Source organism: Chenopodium album, chromosome 10 (assembly GCF_948465745.1).
Source record: "Chenopodium album chromosome 10, dcCheAlbu1.1, whole genome shotgun sequence".
Lineage (NCBI taxonomy): Eukaryota > Viridiplantae > Streptophyta > Magnoliopsida > Caryophyllales > Amaranthaceae > Chenopodium > Chenopodium album.
In genome coordinates this window covers 58,372,119-58,397,110 of record NC_137843.1, presented here as the reverse complement: position 1 = coordinate 58,397,110, position 24,992 = coordinate 58,372,119, and the positions used below count along the sequence as shown (strand labels likewise).

General features: G+C 39.7%; 1 protein-coding gene across 1 annotated transcript; it reads left to right on the top strand.

The window, feature by feature from the left end:
- Positions 1-12,258: 12,258 nt before the first annotated feature.
- On the top strand, positions 12,259-24,796 carry LOC145564325 (serine/threonine-protein kinase TIO-like). The gene is made up of 22 exons (XM_081624641.1): positions 12,259-12,577; positions 12,674-12,748; positions 13,815-13,907; positions 14,149-14,223; positions 14,388-14,480; positions 14,982-15,045; positions 15,307-15,391; positions 15,543-15,615; positions 15,706-15,774; positions 15,872-15,952; positions 16,037-16,142; positions 16,249-16,359; positions 16,918-17,056; positions 17,503-17,671; positions 18,249-18,347; positions 19,546-20,073; positions 20,167-21,315; positions 21,871-22,104; positions 22,960-23,103; positions 23,292-23,372; positions 23,505-23,693; positions 24,320-24,796. Exons 1-22 carry the CDS (start codon positions 12,488-12,490, stop codon positions 24,563-24,565), a joined length of 3,993 nt encoding a protein of 1,330 aa, XP_081480767.1. The 5' UTR covers positions 12,259-12,487; the 3' UTR covers positions 24,566-24,796.
- Positions 24,797-24,992: the final 196 nt, after the last annotated feature.

Below are 24,992 nucleotides of genomic sequence, written 5' to 3'. Positions count from 1 at the left end.
CATGCTCCACTATTTTGTCTCACTTTTAACTCAAAGATTCACTTTCTCTCTCCGTTATCTTGCGCAACTTGTCCACTAGATAGATTAAATATTTTATCCTAGTTCAAATTCAGGATTTTTGTTATGTGCTTGAAATTTTAAAATTATAAGTCATAAAGGTTCCATAAAATTATTTGCTCTAGATACAATGAACAATTTTTTGTGTGTTGACATTATGACATGAATTGATGTTACTTATTAAAATAAGTAAATTGCATACATGATGATTTCTTAAATTTATTTTGCACGAATTAAAATTAAAAAAAAAAAAAAAAAAAAAAAAAAAAAAAAAAAAAAAAAAAAAAAACTATGCTAAACACTTGGATTAGATGTAAATGTTTTATCTGTACCTTTTTTTTTTTTTTTAAAATGTAAAAAACCATTTGTCTATACTTATATAGTCATACGCAAAGTTGACAACTAAATCAACATAAACCCATGCCTGAACAATGTGTGATTTTGGTATGATATATAACATGAATCAAACTTGATAGTAATCGATAATTGATTTAACCCAATACTATAATTCAAGCCTAAACCTGCATGTAACAACTAATTTGACCCAAATCAAGTATGATTGAAACATCCTTTTTTTTTAAAAAAACTATGTTTGAAACATAATCCAATTAGAACATGAAACCTGTTTGGGCTAAGTCCATTGTCCTAAGCCCATTGACCTGGAATTACGAAAATACCCCTCCATTATCCAGCCCATCATTAGTCAGCACCAAGTACGGATTTACCCCTAATCAATCCAACTAAGTACAACTTCTGCCACCAGAAAGTACATCTATAAATAGCTCTCCAATCATTAGCAATGGTAACTTTTTCCTAATTCTCGAATTCTCTCTCTACTTTCTCTCTCTACTTTCTCTCTCTAAAGTACGATCGCTGACTTAAGCATCGGAGGGGCTTTCCCGGGTCACACCCCCGGGGCAGTTAACCTTCTCTCTTTTGTAGGCCTAGCTCTCGGACAGCAAGGCATAGCGGAGGGAAATTCGGACATTATTAGGACTTTGCCTTAAGACATCTTGACATTATTACCGTAACCCCGAGGAATACTTTAAGACTCCCAGGAACAACTCTGTTTTCCAGAAACAGGTGGCGTCGTCTGTGGGGATAAGTAACAAAAAGTCATGGTGAACACTAGGCGTCCCCGCAGTACATACCAAGATGCTACTAGGCGAGCTCCTATTCTCTCGGCTAGGCATGCTCATGTAGTCGAGGAGATAATACCCCAGGCTCGCAGTGACCCCGTCGGGGAAGTGACTAGCCCCCAGGTGGTCACCCGCCGAGACTTGGATCAGCTGGCTCTCCAAATCAACAAAAACTTGGAAGAAAGCCTCAGGGCACTTGTTAACCCGGGCGGGGGGCAAGGCGGGTTAGGGAACGCTCAACAGCTTAACCTCCAACCTCATGTCTCCCAGCTCGATCAAGCCTCCTCCCGTCCCCGGCATCAGGAGTCTCACCGCTCTCAACCAAGACAATCTCCCAACTCCCGGCGGGGGTCAAAGCAACCCACCCAGCCGAGAGATGCTAGAGAAATAATCAATGACCGAAGGCTGAGGGAAGGAACTTTGGATGCCCGTCAGATAATCAACTCAAGGAGGGATAATTCTAAGGAAGAAGAGGATGTACCCCCGAGAGGTCGAACAAGAGTTCACTCTCACCGTGGTTCCACCAGGTATCGAGATAACACAGCTAACTCAGCTACTTCAAGGCAAAGAAGGACTTCTCCTAGGCCTACATCTTCACCAAGAAGAAGCCCGGGGCTCTCTCCACCTCCCAGGACAGGAAGACTTGGGATTGTCAAGAATATCACCCCCTTCAGTGAGGAGATCATGAACACACCCATTCCGCCTAAGGTCAAAATCCCCACGTTGGACCCATATGATGGAAAGACAGACCCGAAGGACCATCTGAACGCTTACAAAGCACAGATGGGAGTCCAAACGGGATGTGAAGCCTCGTGGTGTAGATTCTTCCCCACCACACTCAAGGGTATAGCCCAGGCCTGGTTTAACAACCTTACCCCTGGGAGCATTAAAACATTTGACATGCTGGCTACTCAATTCACGAAACACTTTATTGCTGGGAGTAGACAAACGAAGACCAGCGTGCACTTGATGACTGTCAAGCAGGGAGAGAATGAAAGTCTGAAGGATTATATCAAGAGGTTCAACACCGAGTCCCAGCTTATCCCCGACCTCCAAGATAATGTTGCCTTCACAGCCCTTCTCTTCGGGCTCAAGTCCAACAAGCTGAAGTTTGAACTTGTGCATGATAAAGTCAGTACCTTCTCTGAAGCTATGGAAAGAGCTGAAAGGATCATTGAAGCTAGTGAGGTGTGCAAGGCACCCTTGGCTAACAACAAGGGGAAAAGAAAGCAAGAAGAAAACTATCATGAGAACAGGAATAGAAGGCCAAGAAGGGCTGAGAGTGATGATGAAGGGCTCAAGTACAATGCTGATAGGCGTGAGATCTATTTGGACATAAAGAACAAGGCTATCCTCCCCAAGCCTAATCCAATGAATACACCAATGGAGCAAAGGAACAAGAGGCTTTGGTGTGAATACCATAGGGAGTGTGGTCATGTCACCCGGAATTGCAGAGAACTCAAGAAAGCCTTAGATAAGCTAGCAGAAGAAGGAAAGCTTAATCGTTACTTGAAAGACCCTCCAGCTCAGCCGATACCAACATATCTATCCATGTCATAGCCGGGGGATATGCCTCTGGGGGCTTATCTAATAGAGCACGCAAAGGTCATTTGCGATCGCTAGGGGAAGCTATCTATGATATTGACACCCCTTCATCTACCCCGAAGGACCCTCTCATGGTCTTCGGGGGGGATTCGGCAAAGAAGATTCAAAGGCCCCATGATGACCCTCTGGTGATCAGCATGAAGGTGGCAAATGCCAAAGTCAGGAAAGTGTTGGTAGATAGTGGAAGTTCAGCTGACATAATCACTTGGAATTGCCTCATGCAAATGCGTTTTGGCAAAGGAGATCTCCCACCCCTTGACAAGCCCTTAGTAGGATTCGGAGGAAACCATGTCTACCCTTTGGGTACAATCAGGCTCCCAATCCGCCTAGGGGAGAAGAAGAAAGGGAGAAGCTTCGTATTCACATTCTTAGTTGTGGACACCCATCTGCCATACAACATGATCATAGGCCGACCCCTGCTCAACGAGGTTAAGGCTGCAATCTCAACTTATCATCTACTCCTTCAGTTTGAGACCGATGATGGCTCGGTAGGGAAAATATATGGAGATCAGTTTGAGGGACGAAAATGCTATGTAGATAGTCTGAGGCAGCTTGAAGGCTCAGATAATCAGGAAGACAAGGGGGCTAAGCGAAAGGCAATGGATATAGATGACCCTCAGCTCCCCATAATGAACATATACATGGCTGAAAATCCCAAGCTCTATGGCAGGCCTAAACCTATCGAAGAGGATGAAAGCATACCCTTGGGAGATGACCCCGCTCGGGCTGTGAGAGTGGGAAAGAACTTAGACCCCCAGCTCAGGGAAAGTATCATTCAAGTTCTTAGAGAGTACAAAGACATCTTCGCTTTTACAGCAGATGAAATGCCGGGCATAGACCCCGAGGTGATGACACATGAGTTGAACATAAAAGAGGGCTACAAGCCTATCAAGCAAAAACTCCGGCATGCTGGGCCGGAGAGAAACAAAGCTGCAGCTGCTGAGGTCAAGAAGCTTCTCGAAGCGGGTTTCATTCGAGAATGCCAATACACCGAGTGGTTATCTAATGTTGTGCTTGTTAGGAAGCCAAATGGCTCTTGGCGTATGTGTGTGGATTTTACGGATTTGAACAAGGCCTGCCCCAAGGATGATCATCCTTTACCTAAGATTGATAGGTTGGTGGATTCGACCGCTGGTCATGCCCTCCTAAGCTTCATGGATGCTGAGTATGAAGGTGCTAGAGAGCAAAAATCACTCATCCCGAATGACAGATTGGTCGGATCAGTTGGCTGACTTTGGAATTGAGTTTGAGCCCCGCAAGGCCATCAAAGCCCAGGCTTTGGCTGACTTCATAGCTGAATGCGCCCATAGGCCAACTCCAACAGACACCTCCGCCCCTTGGGCTCTTTATGTGGATGGGTCGTCTAGTAAGGCTGGAAGTGGGGCTGGGCTAGTTATCATCTCCCCGGAAGGAGAGAAATTTGAATATGCAGTAAAGTTTTCCTTCCATGCATCAAATAACGAAGCTGAGTATGAAGCTCTCATCTTGGGACTAAACTTATGCCAATTTATGAAAATCAAATCAGTTCAAGTATGCTCAGATTCACAACTCATCGTGGGGCAATTAACAAAAGAGTTTGAAGTAAAGGAGGAAAACATGAAGGCCTACTTTGAGAAGGCTGAGAGCTTGGCAAAAGCGTTTGAAAACTTTGAGATCAGGCACATCCCCCGTTCAGAAAATCAACAAGCAGATGCTCTTGCACGCTTAGCAAGCTCAGCTGAAGGGATAGCTCCCAGGAACATCATGTGGGAAGTGTTGGAAAGGCCAAGTACCCAAAGGCCCATCATCATGGAAATTGATAGGGGGGAAACTTGGATGGACCAGATCATTCTGTGCTTAAAAGGGGAATTGCCTGAGGATACCCCCGACTTCAAGATGATCAAAAAACGGGCTGAATGGTTCGTGCTTCATGATGGAACACTTTATAAGAAATCTTTCACTCACCCTTTGCTCAAATGCATTACCCCGGAGGAGGGAAACTATGTCCTAAGAGAAATTCATGAAGGGGCATGTGGTAGTCATCAAGGTGGGAGGACTATAGCTGGAAAGGCGCTGAGGGCCGGATTCTATTGGCCAACCCTAAGGCATGACGCCATGAAAATTGTTAAGAAGTGTGAGAGATGTCAATTGTTTGCTGATGTGCCTCATATCCCGGCCAACGCACTCACAAGCATTCAATCAGTCTTACCTTTCGACCGGTGGGGCATGGATATCCTAGGACCTTTTCCTGTAGCCTCGGGGCAAAGGAAGTTTTTGATAGTGGCTGTTGATTATTTCACTAAGTGGGTTGAGGCCGAGCCCGTAGCAACAATCACCGACAAGCAAGTCCAAAAATTCATCTGGAGAAATATCATCACCCGCTTCGGGGTACCTCGCATTTTAGTCTCAGATAATGGCCGGCAATTCAATAGTGGGCCAACCATAGAGTATTGCGGGCGTTTTGGAATCAAAACAAGGTTTTCGGCTGTATGCCGACCCCAGACTAATGGCCAAGCTGAGGCAGCAAACAAAACAATCTTGAAGGGGTTAAAAACAATGTTGGAGGGTACGAAAGGCTCTTGGGTGGATGACTTGCCTGGGATTCTGTGGTCCATTCGTACCACCACCAAAGAAGCTACGGGGCAAACTCCTTTTGCCTTAGTATATGGAAGTGATGTTGTACTCCCCGTGGAGGTTGGAATCCCATCTCCCAGGGTAACCTTCTATGACTACACCCAAAATGATCAACTGAAGCCTATGGCCTTAGACTTACTCCCAGAGATAAGAGGAGATGCTTTGCTTCGCTCTATAGCATACAAGCAAAGAATAACTCGTTATTACAACAACAAAGTCAAGGCAAGACCCCTAGCTGAGGGTGATTGGGTACTCAGAAAGTGTGAAGCTGCTGGCAAACCCCCGGCATTGGGAAAGCTAAGCCCAAATTGGGAGGGGCCTTACAAGATTAAGGAGGTGATCCGCCCGGGGACCTTTCGCTTACAAACTCCTAATGGCAAGGACCTCCCCAGGCCATGGAATGCTGATAACCTAAGAAGGTTTTATGTCTGAACTTTCCCTTACAATGATGCCCTAGGGGCAATAAGAGCCGATACGAGGAAATCAGCTTTTTTATATAGTGCATCATTGTAATGTCCCTTTGCATCAATGTTAATATAATGAAAAACCCCTCAGCTGGGATGTTTGCCCTTATTTATTTTTGTTTTTACTTAGCCTATTTTTTCAATTTTCATATCGCTTGTTAGCATAGCACCATATGCCCAACATAAGGCACTTTGGTTTCGCTAAAATTTGTTCCAATGTTTGGGGCAAGACGCTAGCCTATACTCAAATATTTGAGATAGAGTCCTGGTCGGAAAATCACTTATAACTTGAGGCTCGTTTAGCCCTCAGCTTACCTCAAAGAGTTGGAATAGCCCAGCTCTCATACACCTCTTAAACTTGGGGCTCGTTTACAAATTTTATAACTAAGGGCTCGTTTAGCCCCCGGGTAATCATGCAATTCTTGTAGGAATAACATAAGGCTCGTTTTAGCCCTCAGCAAGCAATAATAGATATATTAAAGACTCTTCAAACACTAGGTACCTATTTTGGCCCCTAGGGGTAAATGATCAAACAAGAAACAAATAAACAGCACGGAGTAGTGAGGAGAAAAGCCTACCAGTTCCATGGCATCATATAAGCAAAGGCGAAACCGAATAAACGTTTACAAGTCATCCAAAAAGACAAAGTTAATGTTCGAAATTTAAAGCAAAGAACCATAAGTATTATACATCCCGGAAAATCAGTACATCAGCACATCCCGGAAAGTCAAGTCTGAACTGAAAGTTAGAGAAACTACTCCTGAGCCTCACCCTGCTCAGCTAGCAACCTCCTGTGCTCCTCCTCCTCAGCTGCGCGAACAAGGTCCCTAACCTTATCCCGTACCCTGGGATATGAATCCTGGAGACCAAGGGAAGTGAAAGCAGTCTCCATGTGAGTAATGGCGTCGGTGATCCCCACCTCAAAGGCCTCACTCCCTATCATGGCCTGATAATCAGCACAATCAGGACTCTGCTTCCATTCAGCAATCACCTCCTCCTGGGTCCGCTCCAACTTCTCCCGGGCCTCGGCCAGCTCACTCTTCATCCTCTTCACCTCGGCTTTCTTCTCCTTGAGCTCGGCGGCGATTCTTGCTTTCTCATCCAAGGCCTCCTTCAGCTTGGTCTCTGCGGCGGAGAGGCTAGACTTTCCGGCTTCCTGAGCATCAGAGAGCTCCTTCTTGGCCTTCTTCACCTCCTCCTGGGCCAAGTGAAGCCCCTCCTTGAGATCATGGATCTCGGTTCTTGCCTGAGAAAGCTCCATCTTGAGGCCTTTGACATCCTTCATGGCCCCCTTCCGGTAGTCCTCCGCAAGAACACTCAAGGTCATGCCAGCCTACACCAACACAAAAGACAAGGACAGGGTTAATACAACCTCAAGGATATAAGAACATAATGATATTATAAGATAAGTATACCTTCATGACACCATCAAAAGCGGAGGTAATGGCCCTGGAGGGTTTTGCCCTCATCACCTCAAAGTCCTTAGCCGTAGGGAAGCGGGACATGGTCTTCTTCATCATCTTCCTCCGACCCCGCTTGGTCAGGCCCAGAATAGACTGAGGAAAGTAGGGAGGAACCTCAGTGTCACCATCCTCCTCCTCATCATCATCTTCACTCGAATCATCAAACCGGGTTTGCTTCCCCCGGTCCGCAAAGCCCTCAGCCTCCAGAGTATCAATGTGCTGAGAGACCGCTGGTGAAGCATGCTGGGATCCCTGGTCATCCACTTCCATTGTCGTAGCCTGGGATGATCCTTCCCCTTTCTCGATGGCCTTCCTCCTGAGCTTGGAGTTCTTTGGGTTCTGAAAAAGCAAATCACAAGTAAAGTTAGCAAAAAACAAAAACATTTGAAGGAATCAACTTTAGAGTAGTAATGTTACCGGGGGAGGAGGAGGGATGCTCATGTTTCCCCTCTTCAAGGAGAGCTTGAGTTTTCCAGCTCGAAAGTTGATCTGAGACATCTTGTTTTGAAGTTTCTCCGATAACTGGTTGAAAGCAACACCTGAAGACATCATTCATACAAGGTTGTTAGTCAATGATAAAGCCCAGGAGAAATCACAAAAAGTATAAAGCGTACATGAAATAAATATACAAGTCCTACCACTATCATAGGTGTGGCTCAGGCCCACGACACTCAAGAACCGCTCTTTCTTGAAGTGCTTATCCTTCACAATCCACATGGTGGGAAGCTTATCCTTGGACCCTTTTTCCTTATAAGATTGCAACCAAACAGCCGGCACGGCTTCATCCACTCCCATGGCAGGAACATTATAGTTCAAGCCAATCCTAGGTACACCACTATGATCTCGGGGAATCCTCCAACCCCCAGCATGGTAGATGAAAAGAAAGGTGTGGCGAAAACCCTTTTGACTCGTGGGTTTTGTGTTGATGGTAAGATAAAACTCCCTATCGTGAAAAGCATACCACCCGTGGCTATCTACATTACCCGGGACCTCCTGAAGCCTATGAGTGTTCCTAAAGGCGGTGACAGTGCAAGGAGCTCCAAGTAAACTACAAGTGGCTATGTAAGCATTTATTGTCAACCAAGAGTTAGGAACAAGTTGGGTTATACTAAGGTTATACTCGATCAACAACTCCTCAATGAAAGGATGAAGCGGAAATCTCAACCCATTATCCAAATCTTGCTTATAGACAGCTACACACCCAGGGGGAGGGTTATCTACAGTGCTATCACCCCTAGGAGAAGAAATGAGAAAAGGGTCCCTAATATGGTACTCAGTCTGCAAATGCCTAGTCCCATCCGACAAAGATCTAAGCCAAGTAGCAGAAGGGTGGCACATAGAGGGGCTAATCCTCCTCCTACTAGGGGGTTTAAAAGTCACCGGCGCCCCAAGAGAAGTGGAAGTATCATCCTCACTTGACATAGTCACCACACCGTCAACAAGCAATCTGTTCAAAGAACCTCTAGAAGTCGGTTCACGTGCAAGAGAAACTTCCCAAGGGGAAGGAGGTAAAAAATAATCAAAGCCTAAATCATGCTCAGGGGACGGGGATGACACACAAGGAAAAGGCACACCCAAAGGAATAGATGAATCAATGCTACTACCAATTACATTTGTTATAAGTACTCCCCCCGACCAAATTTCCTTAGACAAGTCGTAAGATGAAGGGCCGGGGAGAGAGTCTAGGTAATCTTGAGTCGCTTGGTCGTTCATAATACATGCATAGCTCAACTCAAGATTACCCCCAGGAATTTTTAATGTACATGCAAAAATACAACAAGCGTACCTCTAAGCCTAATATCATCACAAGCGCAGCCGAGGAACAAGCAAAGCATACACGGAGAAATAACAAACAATTACTAAGCATGGAGATATGATACTTAGAGCATAAAAAACTAAGTATAGAGTGCTTACCAAGTGGTTAGAGAGGCCGGAGAAGCTACCCCCAGGCAAAATCAAGTGAACCCCGGAGAGAAGCACTCCTGCAAATATCAACAAAAAGTTTCAAGTGTTAGAAAAATTCTCAAAAGGCAAGTCTAGCTGAGGGGCATGATTCGTTAAAAAAAAAAAAAAAAAAAAAAAAAAAAAAAAAAAAAAAACCCAAGTTCACCTCCCTCGGCAATCACCCCGAGGAAACTCACCTCGGCGTCTCTCAACCGAGGGCATAGCACCAGCCGAGGGCATAGCAGCACCGCTAGCCCCTCGGCACTCTCCCTCTCTCGCTGCGACACCCCGAAGGTACACCTAGCACCCCTTCGGCCTAGCTCTTATCCTCAGCCCGCTCTCATTTTCCCGCAGCTTAACTCCCTCTCTCTTCACTCGCATTTTTCTCTCGGCCTCACCTTCCTCGCACTCACCTCCCTCGGCATCACTCCCTCGGCCAAGCCCTGCTACTCCCTCCGCATCACTCTCTCGTACTCACCTCCCTCGGCCTCGCATCTCACCTCCCTCGGCATATACCCCGGAAATACACGGGTGCTGCTGGCCGAGGGGGCTACCCTTCCCCTCACTCCCTCGGCTTCCCCCTCACTCCCTCGGCATTTACCCCCAAAAATTCGGGAATAACTCATTACACCCCTAAATTTTGGCTGGGAGTAGCCAATTTACCCCGGGGTTAAGTTAGTTCAGGGAATTCAAAGCTTCAGACATGCACAACCCGAAGATTAAAAGCAAAAATTCAGAAAAAACCAAGCACAATTTCATACGTATGCAAACCAAAATTCACAGTCATACCCCCGAAATTCGAAAATTCTCAAGCAAAACCCCAAATTTCAGCTTGAACTCCCTCGGAAAATTCGAAAAAGCCACAATGAAAATCTTAATTTCGGCTGGGCATAGCCGTTCTACCCCGAAATCCCAGCAATTCAAGTCACAAAAATCAAACACAAACCCGAAAAATAAAATCAGTCCACACATCCAAAAGTTCGAAAAGTTGCCCATGAGAACCCCCAGTTTCGGCTGGGCATAACTGTTACCCAAGGGTTAAACCGATTCAACATAAAATTTCGTACTCATCCTAGCCAAAAATAAAGCTAAAATTCCAGAAAAACCCATTCAAAATTCAAGGCAGAAATTCAAAATTCACGAACACCCATCATGCATTTCGGATCTACGAATTCGGATTAAAAAAGGTGGAAAAATTCACATACCTCTTGAAGATCTTGATGAACTTGGATGAACACCGGTTGAGGTGACTTGAACACTCAAACTCTCAAGAACTCTTGGGAAAAATTGGAGAGGATTTTTGAGATTTTTCTCTAAGGCAAGTGAGGAGTGAGGAACAAATGAAGGTACAAGTGGGAGCTCATATGTCCCAAGAAAAAGAGATGGCAACTCCTCAAAACCCTGGTTCAGTTGGGCCTTGAAGAATACTTGAGCCCAGAACATCACCATGGAAGGATTAAAGCTTAAATACAAGCTTAATTAGCACTTAAACATCATCAACTTATCTCAAAAAGCCCTAAGGGTAGGGGAGATGGAGATAAGACATGCCTTCAGCAAAATACATGGAGCTGAGAAAAATTTTAAAAAGGAAAAAATTATCAGTTGTGCCTAAACCCTCATCAGGCTTAGCCCCCCAAACTGCTCAGTCATCCGAGTTAAAGTACTCTTAATGCATTGCTTGGGGCTGGTTTTTCACCCTTGCAAGTCGCTTGGGGCTCGTTTTAGCCCTCGGGTATACCTCGGGATTCTCTCCGGTATATCAGACAGTCTTTCTTATTTTTATTCCGCATGATATCCGAACTTCATGAGATCTCGTTCCCACATCACGCGTGGGGCTAAATGTTTGGGCTAAGTCCATTGTCCTAAGCCCATTGACCTGGAATTACGAAAATACCCCTCCATTATCCAGCCCATCATTAGTCAGCACCAAGTACGGATTTACCCCTAATCAATCCAACTAAGTACAACTTCTGCCACCAGAAAGTACATCTATAAATAGCTCTCCAATCATTAGCAATGGTAACTTTTTCCTAATTCTCGAATTCTCTCTCTACTTTCTCTCTCTAAAGTACGATCGCTGACTTAAGCATCGGAGGGGCTTTTCCGGGTCACACCCCCGGGGCAGTTAACCTTCTCTCTTTTGTAGGCCTAGCTCTCGGACAGCAAGGCATAGCGGAGGGAAATTCGGACATTATTAGGACTTTGCCTTAAGACATCTTGACATTATTACCGTAACCCCGAGGAATACTTTAAGACTCCCAGGAACAACTCTGTTTTCCAGAAACAAAACCAATTATAACCCGATGCAAACTGTTCTTAACTCAATCTGCGGTTACACATAACTTAATTTTACCCAATCATTGTTAATCACTTAATCTAACTTGCCATTGACTTGACTTGAAATTAACTTGAAAATAATTAACCCAACTTTTATTTAACTGGCCTAAAATAAACGAGTGAAACTAATGATAACATTAACTTTAAGTAATTGAGCTTAATATTTTTACAATCCTTAGATTGACAAAAATATAATCGACTGAATATTGTTTTGTAAATTTTGGTCTCAGTTTTGGTGTAACAATATATTGATACAACCTTGATTCAATTGTGTTATGATCTGGTTTACTTGTTATGGACTCCATATTGATCCCATCATTCCAGCCAAATTTGACCCAAAGCCTAAAAATGACTAGAATTAAAGTAAATTTAACTCAATTAAATTTTGATTTAGGTATAAACTCACCCCAAGACAAAACTAATTACTAACAAGTTCAAAATTGTTCCAACTAACCAACTCTAACCAACTAACCAAGCCCAAATTGTTCCAAAACTATATTGGTTTGACATAACATGATTCGAAACCCGATCCGAACTTGACTTAATTGCTCAAATACCCGTATTGATTGCTCGGATCAATTTATCTTTTGATAACGTCTAGCGACTAGACAAAATTTCAAACACATAAGATGACAGTCGACAGAAGTACTCGACAAAATTGAAAATCAAGAGAGCGGCAAAAATTCAAAAACTCCATTACGTTACTCCACAGTTAACGGATATCCATCAATCATTCCCAAAATCGCAGGATTTCGCAAACCCTAACTCAAAATTTCTGCAATTACGATCGCATTGCAACTAAATTCCAACATTAAGCTTATCGATTTCAAGCATATTCATCAAATTGCGTCAACAATCGGAAGAAATGGGCGTCGAAAACTATCATGTGATTGAGCTTGTTGGTGAAGGTTCTTTTGGGAAAGTTTACAAGGGAAGAAGAAAATACTCAGGCCAGGTAATTAGTGTTTTTTGAGTGAACTTTAAGTTTGATATTTTGATTTTAGGGTTTCAATTGGCAGATTGATTATTGATTTGGGTTTGTAAATTGCAGACTGTTGCTATGAAATTTATAATGAAACACGGGAAGAGTGATAAAGATCTTCATAATCTTCGGCAGGAAATTGAGGTGATTTTTGACTTTTTTTTTTTTCAAATGAAATTTGCACTAAAAATGGCAATTTGTTTTTTTTTTTTTTTTTTTTTTTAAATTTTTTAGTTATTGTACATTATACATGTATAATTTGGGCTTTGGATTTCAAAGTTTAATTAGTGTATTTTTGAGTCATCATATGTATATGGTTGATCTAAATATGGAAATACGACAGTAAAAGTGCTATGCAAATGATGAAAATAATTATACATTACTGTTACTCCATATAATTCTATGTCTAAGTAATTCTATGTCTAAGAAATGATCCCAAGTTTTAGTACGTGCTCATAAAGTCATAAGGTTATATTGTATATTTTTACAATTTTATGTGATCATATGGACATGTATTGTGATCATATGAATGTTTATTATGATGTAACACCATTCTTAGACTAAGCAAACCATACTAATGATTATTCTGAGTTTATAAACATTTATATTATGTTGGTAATTGTTAAATTGCCTAGCTGCAAGTAACGTGTTTGATCATTGTATGTTGTCGTCTCTATGTTTAATATTAGAGGCAGAACCGCCCTTTCTTTCCTTATCATAATCTTGTTACATGGTTTCAATGTCGAGAGAAAACTCCCCCCCCCCCCCCCCCAGTGTTGCTTAAATTCTTAGCTTTTAACCCGAATTTTGATGAAGGTTCTTGTACTAACCAAGGTTACGATTGGATAAGTTGTCCTACAATTTCACAGTGCTGCTTTATCAGCTTTGTACCAAAGACTTGAGTTGTACAATTTATAGAACTAGGTATCCTAAGATATATTAGAGCTGAAATTATATGACATAATCATCCATGTGCCATATGACATAACCCTGTTCATTGTTCTTATCCTTGTTGTTCGATTATGTGAAGGTATGCAAGTTATTTCTGTTTTATCTTCAGCTACTCTTTGTGTGCTCTCCAATACCTGTCTCAGTTCCATTCTAGAGCAATTAATAATAATCACCTATAGCTCTATTTATCTCTTTGATATTCACTTCACTTATTGATGTTTATTGTTAGAACTGACTCTTGTTTTCTTGTGAATTCCAGATACTCAGAAAGCTGAAACATGAGAATATTATAGAAATGCTCGACTCCTTCGAGACTGCACAAGAATTCTGTGTAGTCACAGAATTTGCTCAGGTTTTTTTCTCCTCCCTTTTTCATACTTCTGAACGGCAACTTGCAACTTTGCAAGTGCATGTCATTGCCACAATATTCTGTAAGAATAGTGCTAGACCTGAATTAATTTGGGGACCTTGATGCATGCAGTGAAGTGATATTAATGGTTCTCTTTCATACTGCACAAGTATGCTAAAGGTCTCTACTACATGTGTTTTTTTAGTATATTTTTGTGTGATGGATTTCATTTTTAATTGTCTAGGGTGAGCTTTTTGAGGTTCTTGAGGATGATAAGTGCCTGCCTGAAGAACAAGTTCAAGCAATTGCAAAGCAGTTGGTATAGTTTCATTATGTAATTTATTCATTATTTTTGTCTTCAAAGTGGCTCTCAGCTTCTATTGTTCCCTAGAGGCTACAACTGAAGAACCAAGTAAGGCTTGATAGATTTCTGCTTGAAGTGAATAGATTGGTTTTTTATTGTTTTGCTGGTCAAATATCCAGGTGAGAGCACTGCATTACTTGCATTCCAACCGAATTATTCACAGGGACATGAAGCCACAGAATATTCTTATTGGTTCAGGCTCCATTGTTAAGGTTAGGTATTCAGGAGCTATCTTTTTACTTCACTTTTTGTCTGACATATTTACTTTTGGCTCTTTGCCTATCCATTATTTCCACCCTCATTTTCTTTTGGTAATAGTTATGAATTGTTGAAGAAACATTATTTTCTGAGCTTTTCATAGTTTATATTTACATAGTCTAATGGATATGACTATAACTCCATAGTTGTCCAAATGTCCAATATGGAGACAAAGATTTACTATTGGTTCATAATGTACTTGTTTGGAATGTCTCAGTAATTTCTTGTGCCTTTTATTGTCATTGCGTTTCATGTTAAAGGTCAATTAAAAACAATTTATAATTTTATTGGCTGTAAGCACAGATGTAAGGCTTCAGACATCTAGTCCCCTTACCCTGCTGTGGGTGATCGCTTTTGTTTAGGCGATTGGGTAACATTTGATGTTCACTAATAACTTTATTGCCAATTCCTTTCTGAACTTCGCATTATCTTATATTATTTCATCTTTACTTCAGCTTTGTGATTTTGGATTTGCTCGTGCCATGTCAATGAACACTGTCGTACTTCGCTCCATTAAAGGTCAGCTTTGTGATTTGTTTGCTTTGCTAGTAATCCAATTTCCAAGTTCATTATGGTTGATGCAAATACACTTGTATTTCTGTGGACTTAATTTCTGTTTATGCTCCTCAGATGATTTTCTTTTACATTGTCAAAACCCTTGTTAACTCTCCATCAGGTCCAAAGAAATCAAAAAGAAAAGGAGTTATAGAAGCTGGTCTTTTATCTACAAATTATTTAACTGTGTTTCTTTTGCTCACCTTATGCATCTGACTGTTTCAGGTACTCCATTGTACATGGCTCCTGAGCTTGTTCGTGAACAGCCATACAATCACACGGCTGACTTGTGGTCTCTTGGAGTAATTTTGTGCGTATTTCGATGTTAATTTGCAGTAATTTTGTGCATATTCAATTCACCTCAACCCCCTGAATGATGTTATTGGCATACAACCTACCTTAAAATTATGTGTAGGAATAAGTTGATCAAACTTGAGTTTACTAACTTGCCAGTGCACCAGGTATGAACTTTTTGTTGGCCAACCTCCATTTTATACCAACTCAGTTTATGCTCTTATACGGCATATAATCAAGGTACATCTACAAACAGCTGATGCTATCAGAGTATCAGGGATATAAATTACAGCCCTGCAGAAATATGAGTTTATTTCCTTATATTTGCAGGACCCAGTCAAATATCCGGAAAATATGAGTCCAGAATTTAAAAGCTTCTTGAAAGGATTACTGAATAAGGTTATTTACATCCTCAATTTTCTTTTCTTCTTAGTCTTCTGAAATATCAGACTGGAACATATGCTTATTTTTTTCTATTAAAATTCTTGGGAATCAGGTCCCACAACAAAGGCTCTCCTGGCCTGGCCTTCTTGAGCACCCATTTATTAAAGATTCTTCAGCTGACTTGGAGACTAGGGTACGATAGTCTTATTTTGCTTGTGGAGCATTTTTCAAGTAATTTTAGCAAATTAATATAGGTCTTCTTTTAATTATTCCTCAGGAGTTACATTCTCCTACAAACCTGTCAACGGGGTGTTTAGCTTCTCGGAAAGGTGAAGCTCCAAATATTCCCCTTCCAGTACGCTCTAACACAATCACTCCTGAAAGTAAGGCCTTATCATTCATCATGTTCACCAATCTGCTACCATTAGCTTACTGTTAGTCTGTTAGCCAATCCTGATTTTCTGAATTGCATAACTGCTACTGCCACAGGTATAAATAATACTCCTTGTACTTCTGATAATGAAAATTCATCAGGCCCTCGTGATGACCAAGCAAATGAGTCCGACATGGCTTCGACGGAGCCATCTCTTGAGCTTACAGGTTACTATAACCTTATCATACTATGCTAGAGTTCTGTTGTCCTATTGACAAAATTTAGTCTAAATTCATTTTAATTATTGTTTGGCTGCTGATGCATATAATATGAATGGGATCTCTTTGGTCATATGAGCACCTTACGTCTGTTATTTTGAATCTATTACGTGTTGCCTCACAATTCAATTTTGACTGAAAAGATAATATTTGATCAGTCGGTTGAGTTTTTTTTGGTGGTAAAACATTGTTCCAGTGTTCATGTGACTTGGATCAATGGTGGTCACATCTGTTTAAATCTTCTAATCTTATGGAAGACAATTTGAAACATTCAAATCTATGTCTTCTTGTAAATGTCATTCTTTACCAACTTTATTTAAAGGAATTATGCACTAATAAATCTGTTATGTTTAATATACTTATACTGAACATGTATAATGCAAGCATTAACTTGCTGCTACTGTTTGTATCTATTTTGAATATTTTCTGTTTTACAGTAACTGCTATTATCATTACTTGTAGCTATCTATTATGTTCACTTATTTAGTATATGAACCCTTTATATAGGCAGTCAAACAGTAGATAGACTGGAAAACAGTTCTCGCACTGTCAAAGGTGCAAAAGTGATAGGCCAAAAAAAGGAGGCCCTGGCACTCATTCTGGAACCATTTAAAATTTTTTCTAAAGGAATGGGGAACTCTATCAGGTAAAGGAATGTTTGACCTCTTTGCTATAGTCATAGCTTCAATTTGATGGTATATGTTTGTTGGACCAAAATTTGGTCGAGTTTATTCTATAATCTTTATACAAGGTTTATATGAATAGTAGTTATCTGTTTTTTTTTTTAAAAACATTTTTAGTTTTCATTTTGTTTTATGTTTCACATTTGATTACGTCAATAGCATTAGTTGTAATTATACAAGATTTCTATTAATAGTAATAACAAAAAATTTTATTTATTTCTTACTTTTTATCAAACAAAAGTATTCTTATGAGTAGCTTCAAGCCTTCAACATCTTGAACATTAGAATAACAACATGCCTTAGTGGGAATGCCAGAAGAGATAGATGTCTAGGTCTGCTAAAAAATTGATTTTTGCGGGATGTGGCCTTATACAATATAACAATGTATTCTGTTTTCTAACTTTGGCAGGAAGGAAGACATTTTGAATTTGAATCAGTCACTGAGAATACTTTCAAACTTAGTTGCAGCAGATGCTATCACACATACCAGTCGGGATGAAATAATTTTTGAGCTTCTTGGACTGACTTCTGCTTTTCTTAGCCAAAAAAAGATTGATGCTTATGATTTGATTGCTAAGGTATGCGTTTGTTGTTTCTTTATTGGAACTAGACACTAACATGAACAAAAGAGTATTAACAGCTCCTCTTCTCAGAAATGAAATGTTCTAGATGTCTTGAAAAGTTTTTTCCATCAAAGTGTTTAACCATTTGCATCTATATGCACCAAATACCAATCCTCAAATCTTTTGGCTCTAATTATTGGCTTAATTTTTGTCATATGCATCATTGTAACTGGACATTGTTGGAAATACCAACGAGTATCCTGAATTTTTATGTATTCTTATGTGCTGTTGTGCACATATTCAGTTTGATGGCTTGCTTTTTAGGCCCTGCTTCCATAACACTCATTGGAAGAACATAATAATTACAGGCCCAAAAGCACAGACTTAATTGACTAGTGATTTTCTTTTAATTTTGGAAGTCATTTATTTCTGCTATATTTGACATCTAACAAAACCAATAGCTTTGATTTAAAATATCATTTTTTTAAAAATATACGTTCTTGCATCTCATCAGATAAAAGCGACCTCTCTCTCCCCACTCTATTTTCATGTGCAGAATTCCATAATTGATGAGTGCTTTCTTTCTGTGCAGAGTTTCTTGATTATTAGAAGATTAATTGATGGTGGTGGGGATAGCTTTGGGAGCTCATATTTTACCCAGTGGGTTGCGCTTGTTGAATTGTTTTTACAGGTAGTCTTCTAAATTTCCAGCAGGTTTTTACTGTTTTTAGACATCTTATTGACACAATAACTTGTGTATAATTTACGTGTAACAGTTATAAGCATTGCATTTTATACAAATTGTTTTAAAAAATTAATGCATGGGATTATTTGTTCACATTTTTGCTTAATGATGGATTAGCTCTATACTTGTGAGATTATAACATGTATAAAAAAGATGGTTTACCATTTCAAAGCCACTTGTGTATTTATGTTTCGACTTTTTTTATACTGAAGAAAATAGGCCGACAGGTGTTCTGGTGTTGTGCTTCAGTCACACTACCTCTGTTTTTTTAGTTGACACCTTTCTATTATCTCGCTTGCCAACACACTATTTCAACGATTAATATCTCGTTGTAAAATTATAAAAAGTGGATATTAATAAAATATACATTGAGACAATTCAAACAAGATCCCATGTAACTATGTTTTATAGTAACTAAATCACAAAAGCCTGTCAAAGTGTAATTTGTGAATGCTGCAAAAAGTCAAAAAGGGTCCAAAAAAAAAAAAAAACAAAAAAACGGAGGAAGTAGTATATTGCATTAGATACTGGGGCATCTACTTATTTGATTTACCCCAAGACCGCAATATGGGATACATAATAGTAATAGTAACTTCAATGCCATTAAGGCATTAATACATTATAATTGTGACACTGGAAAATTTTAATTGATTTTTTTTTTTTTTTTTTTTTTTGGGGGGGGGGGGGGGGGGGGGGGGGGGTTGTGCTATTCTATGTGTTAAAATTTGTCTTAGCTTCTCTGTAAAGTTAATTACTTAGGTTGGTGGTGCTTAATCGGTATAGTTGTTAGGTCTATTCTTATATGTTGTTAGATTCTCAATCAACTGCTTATAAATTAGTAAGAAATTTACATATTCTCTTTTTCTTGGTTCTCATTATTACGATTCAACTTGTTTATCGAGATTTAATTTGAATAATTTCTTTCAACCTTATGAGGTAAGTTTATTTATCTATCAAAATTGTGTTGCCCTTGTTTGTTGGCAAGGTTATAGAATGTGTCTTTATGCTTGATATGTGGTCATTTAAGAAGTGGAATTACTTTAAAGTATACTGTAGCAAATTGTTTTGTTCTAGTCCATTTCATTCTATGTAAGTACTTCAGCTAACTGAGTGAGTTTTCAAATGTAAAATTTTTTCTTGACAGGTTGTCAGTAGCTTTGAAGATCCAAGTGGTAGAGTTCTGTATGAATCTACCTCCTCTATTGCAGTCATGTTAAATCAAGTTACTTCGGCTATTAAAACAATTTCTCCTTCTGGATCTTCTAAAGCTATTGATATATTGAAGCAAATTCTTGATCATGCCAAAACAAGTGGTTTGGTTGATCACCTTTGTGTGTGCTTAGCAGCTTCAGGAACAAGTATGATTTCAGGTTCTGCTAATTTGTCACGTGTTGCTGCAGAAGGGTGCAGAGCTCTTTGGTTTTTAATTAATGGATTGGAGAGTTTGTCCCTCAAAGACAAATCCGGGACATTTCCACTCACTTCTTTGCGCAGCCATTCATTAGTCCGACTTGATATCGGAGAGAATGACAGGTCTCCGGATGTTGGAACTGACTGTGAGAAGGTTCTTGATGCTATTACGAGAGCATTTCTAGATTCCAAACCAGTTCACTGTGCTATATTATACTGCCTTCGTCAGCGTAATGAAGGCGTGCTCTTTGCTGGTATCCAGGTTTGATATTAGCCTTTGTCTCATTCTTCTTTCATCTTTTAGGTGAACTGGAAGTTTATTGCTGATAACAAAGTTTCCTTTTTTTTTTTCCAGCTTCTACTGAGGTGTTCTATGCGCAGTGAATTAATTCCGAGTGTGCTTTGTGGTCCTCCCAGTTCTTTGCCTGGCACAACTGAGGTAAGTGGTGGAGGGGATCACACTCTTGTTTCTGAGATATTCTCCATAATATCTCTTTGTGGATCATCCTTGAACAAAAATTCACAAATTAGTGAAGCTAATGGCTCTAAGTGCAAATTAGCTAATCCTCATGGACTTGCTTTACATTCATGTTTGCTGCTTTCTACAATAGCTCAATCTTTCAAGTCTCATGGGAAAAGACACTCAGCATCTATTCTGACTTCTTCTTCAAAGAAACAGCAGGCAAGGCTTTCATCAATTGCTCAACTTTTTTCTTGTGATGATGGAGTTCCATCTTCGTTTCACCCTCATTGTGCATCAGCCATGCTAGCCTATGCATCTATTTTATCTCTTGGGATTGGAACTTCAACTGAGTCTTCATTATTTGACATTGCAATGCCATATATCCCTCGAACTGCTACTCTTTGTGACCTTCTCAAAATGAATTATGGAGTTGAGCATGAGGGCAACTGCAATGCCACATATATGCTTTCTCATTGGCATGGGCTGAGGGATGGATATGTTGGCTTGCTTGATTGTAGATTAAAATTGGGAGGACCTTTAGCTGTCCAACAATTTTGTGCTAGTGGACTCCCACAACTTCTTATAGATTTTTTGGGCAACAATCCTGTTGTCGATTCTCATGCAGCAGATTGTGATCGAGTTGGGCTATCTCCTATTGGAGTTCTGTGGGCTATTTCTTGCCTAAGTCATTGCCTTCCAGGTGGCTCTGCAACTTTTCGACAGATATTACTGCAGAATGAAAATGTTGAATGCATTCGTGACTTGGTTTCTGATGCTCATCTGAAGCTCCTTAAAACTTGGGCGGGGCCTGGTGGGGGAAAGAGTGGATTGAGGGATATTATAAATGCTGTGATAGATTTATTGGCCTTTCCTTTTGTTGCTGTTCAAAGTGCTACTGGTTTGCCGTCCACCACTGCTTCCATGAGCAGTGGGCATCTCCTTAATGTAGGCTCACCTGGTGCAAAAGTATGCAGCAAAGACTCAGAGATTATGAAAGCAATCAAGGAAAACATGGAAAAATACATAAGGATTCTTTTAGAGGTTAGATAGTCTTTTACCTTTTCTTTTTCTTAAATGTGTGGCTGTGTGTCTTATTTTTTTATTATTTTTCCTGAACATTAGTTTGTGAGTTACCTTCTTTGGTGAATTGCTGCAGAAGCAAATTTATGGTTCTTTTTTTATAATCTATATGTGTACGTTTCCATTATCCTGCATGGTCTGAACTGAGAATGAAAATGAATGACTTGTCTTTTTGTAGGAAGAATACTTATCATGCTCACGTACATGAGCAATGAGTTATGTGTGGTTTTACTGCTGTTCTCCATGAACTCATTGTAGTACATGGAGTGCATTAGTAAAAAAAGTATGCATGAATGTATCTCTTTGACTCTTTTACTGTTGCATATGCATGGGTGATGAGTTATATGTTGTTTAGCTGCTGTCTATGCATCTTTCACAGCATTGCTAGAGATAAGCATCAAGTATGAAGTGTATCATATTAAAGCAACTTCTTGAAAAGCTTTGCCAACTTTCCTTATTTGGCTTTTATGCTTTCCCTTAACTTTTTCATATTTTTTTTTCTCTTCCTGGTTGCAGACAGGGATACCTGTCATAATTTTGCGATGTGCTGATGGTTTGGAGTTGAAGGACATGCAAAGAACAGTGGCATTTCTTGCAAAAATGACCAGCCATAAACCATTGGCCATTCATCTTGTGGGGAAGGGGATGCTAGAAGCTTCCAGAATAAGAAGATTGTTTGATGGTTCATGTCCTAAAGGGGTCATCCTGGATGTCCTCATGATAGTTTCTGAACTAGCACGCATGGACAAGGTTAGCTCTTTTACAAAACCAGATTCTTGTACTTTTTGTGGTTTATTTGAAGAAAAATTCTGGTATTGGGTTTCAGTTCTACAGCTTCTACTCATAAATATCAAATTCTTGCCTTTAGATTGTTGTATAAGTGTAGAATTAGTATTTTAGAAAGTGCAAATGTTCACCTGAGACACTAGGCTCTGTCAACTTGACATGCTAGAGGATTAACAACTTCATGGCTCTAGAGCCTAGATCAAGCGATTCTGCTAAATTGCATTCCATGTATCAAAAGGTTCTTGAGGCGCTTTTCTGAGACCTAGTCATGTACTTTTTCTTTTTTGTGTTTATTACCTGAAAGAGTTCATGGATTCTGTTGCTGTCTTATGATTTTTTTTTTTTAATTAAATGAAACTTCTGTCTTACCATCTCCACAACCTGTGGGATGGTGTCATAAGACTCATAACTATTTTATTTGTGTCTTTTGAATATGGAATATGTGCCTGGCAGCCTTGCTTTGCCTTGTGCTCAGGCTCCCAACATTATTTCCTGAGTTAATAATGTCTTCTGGAACACACTTGACTGCCTTATACATAACTGACATAATGCCTTCAATCAAAGCATAACTATTACTCTTTGGGGCCTTTTGGGCTATAGAATACAAATCTGTACACTAAACTAAAAGATGAGAAATTTCTTTTCCCAACTTAAAAAACTAGGTAGTTGTTTTGTTAAGAAATGATTGTTTGAAGCTCTCACCGTCCCTCTTAAGTCTTAAATGCATGCATAGATGACAGCTTAAGACTGTCCTTATCTGCTGAAAAAAGAAATAACATATAGTCTGGATTCAAATATTGTGTTGTGTATGCTTTGCAGGGTTTCTATGAATACATCGACAAGGCAAACATTTTGACACGCTTAAAGGAGTTCCTCACTTCTGAAGATTTTGATTTACGTGCAAAGGCTTGCAGTGCTTTAGGAAATATGTGTCGACATAGCTCTTACTTTTATGATTCACTGGTAGGTTAGACTGGAACTTGCTCCTTTTAGTTTTTTTTTTTTTTTTTTTTGGTCAATCAATCCTTATGCTAATAGGGTTTTTCTTCCAAGCTAAATGATTTGTGATGGCATGATTTTCTTCCTGGCATTCTTTAATTTATAGTTTATTCCATGTGTTATTGTGTGTTTCCTGATTGTTTGATGTTTAGGCAAGGCATGGTATCATCAGTTTACTCATCGATCGATGTGCTGACCCAGACAAGCGTACCAGGAAATTTGCCTGTTTTGCTGTAAGTTTTTGTCCATTTCAACAACTATTATCGTGCTTCACATAGCTGCTGCCACTAGTGTACATTTACTTTTGACTACCATCTTTGTACTGTAAGAATTCTGTGATATGAATGTTACTTTTTTTGTTTCAGATTGGAAATGCAGCTTACCATAATAATTTGTTGTACGAAGGACTTAGAAGTTCCATACCTCAACTAACGATTCTGCTGCTTTCTCCTGAGGAGGATAAGACAAAAGCTAATGCTGCTGGTGCTCTAAGCAATCTCATTCGCAATTCCAATGAACTCTGCGAAGACATTGTGTCTAATGGTGCTATACAGGTTTGGTTCATTACATTTTAATAATAATATGCTTGCTTAAGGTTGTTCTTGGTTATTTTATCTGCAAATGTTGGCCTGGGTCTGGTTGGGGAGTGGGCATTAACAATTGTCTTTATATAAATCTGGCAGGTTCTATTGTTGTGGTATTTCATAGGGATGAATAATATGAAATCAGAAAAGTTGATTGAGAGGATATAATGAAAGAGTCGAGGAAGTAAATTTTGGACTTTTTTCACTGTTTGCTGTCTCAGACTTAACTGTTTCTCAATTGAACAAGGTTGGAGAGAAAATTACAGGTTTAGTTATGTTAAAAAAGTTTCCCGTACTAATTAGCCATAAAAATAGTCTCAAATTAAAAATCCATTATTATCAATATGAAACATATAGATTTTGTTAAATTGCATATGCTTCTTTATAGACCAATATAGAGGGCAGAATAATCATGTTAGTTTATGATTTTGAAATGTCAATGAAAAGTTACTCTGAGATCTCATTTGAAGTTTGTTTTATTTTGCAAGTATATATGTTTAATACAGATTGGTTTCTCAAGTAATATATGCTTTGACTTATTGCATTTCTGTTTTGAATAATAGTTTTCACTTCCATATCTGCTTACAATTCTGCAGGCTTTACTTAAGGTGGTCTCAGAGTGCTCTACAGTAGCCCTGAATCCTCCTAGAAAGGATGCTGTGAATGAGTCTCCTCTGAAAATTGTTCTCTTTGCTCTGGCGAAAATGTGTGCACACTCACCTTGCAGGCAGTGCATTCGTTCTTCAGAGCTGTTTCCTGTGGTAGCACAACTTCGTCAATCACCTGAAGATTCTATAGCCAAGTATGCATCCTTGATTTATGATAAAGCCAATGGAGTTTGAATCCTGACTTACAAATAGGACTTATGTGCCCATGAAGTAGCATATCAATGAACAATCAGAGATTCACCCTGATAAATCGGTGCCAGCAACAAGATGCGATGCAGCTTTGGACAGAATTATGAGATAAAATGTAAAGGACTCCGGATGATGTTTCCTTGTATCAGAGTGGAATGCCACTCTTATCATCATTGTACATATGCTTTTTGCTATTATATATGAAGATCACCATAATTTAATTATCAGCATCACTAATTTATAGTACATTCAAAAACTGATTCATAGATTGAAATACGTGGCCTAGATAATAATTTTCTGTATAAAAAAGTTACAACTTCATATATCAATTATAAAACCAGCTGCTTCCACTCACGGAGATTAAGATAAAAGCAAATGCTGCAGCTGCTCTATGCATAATTGTGCAAGTTGA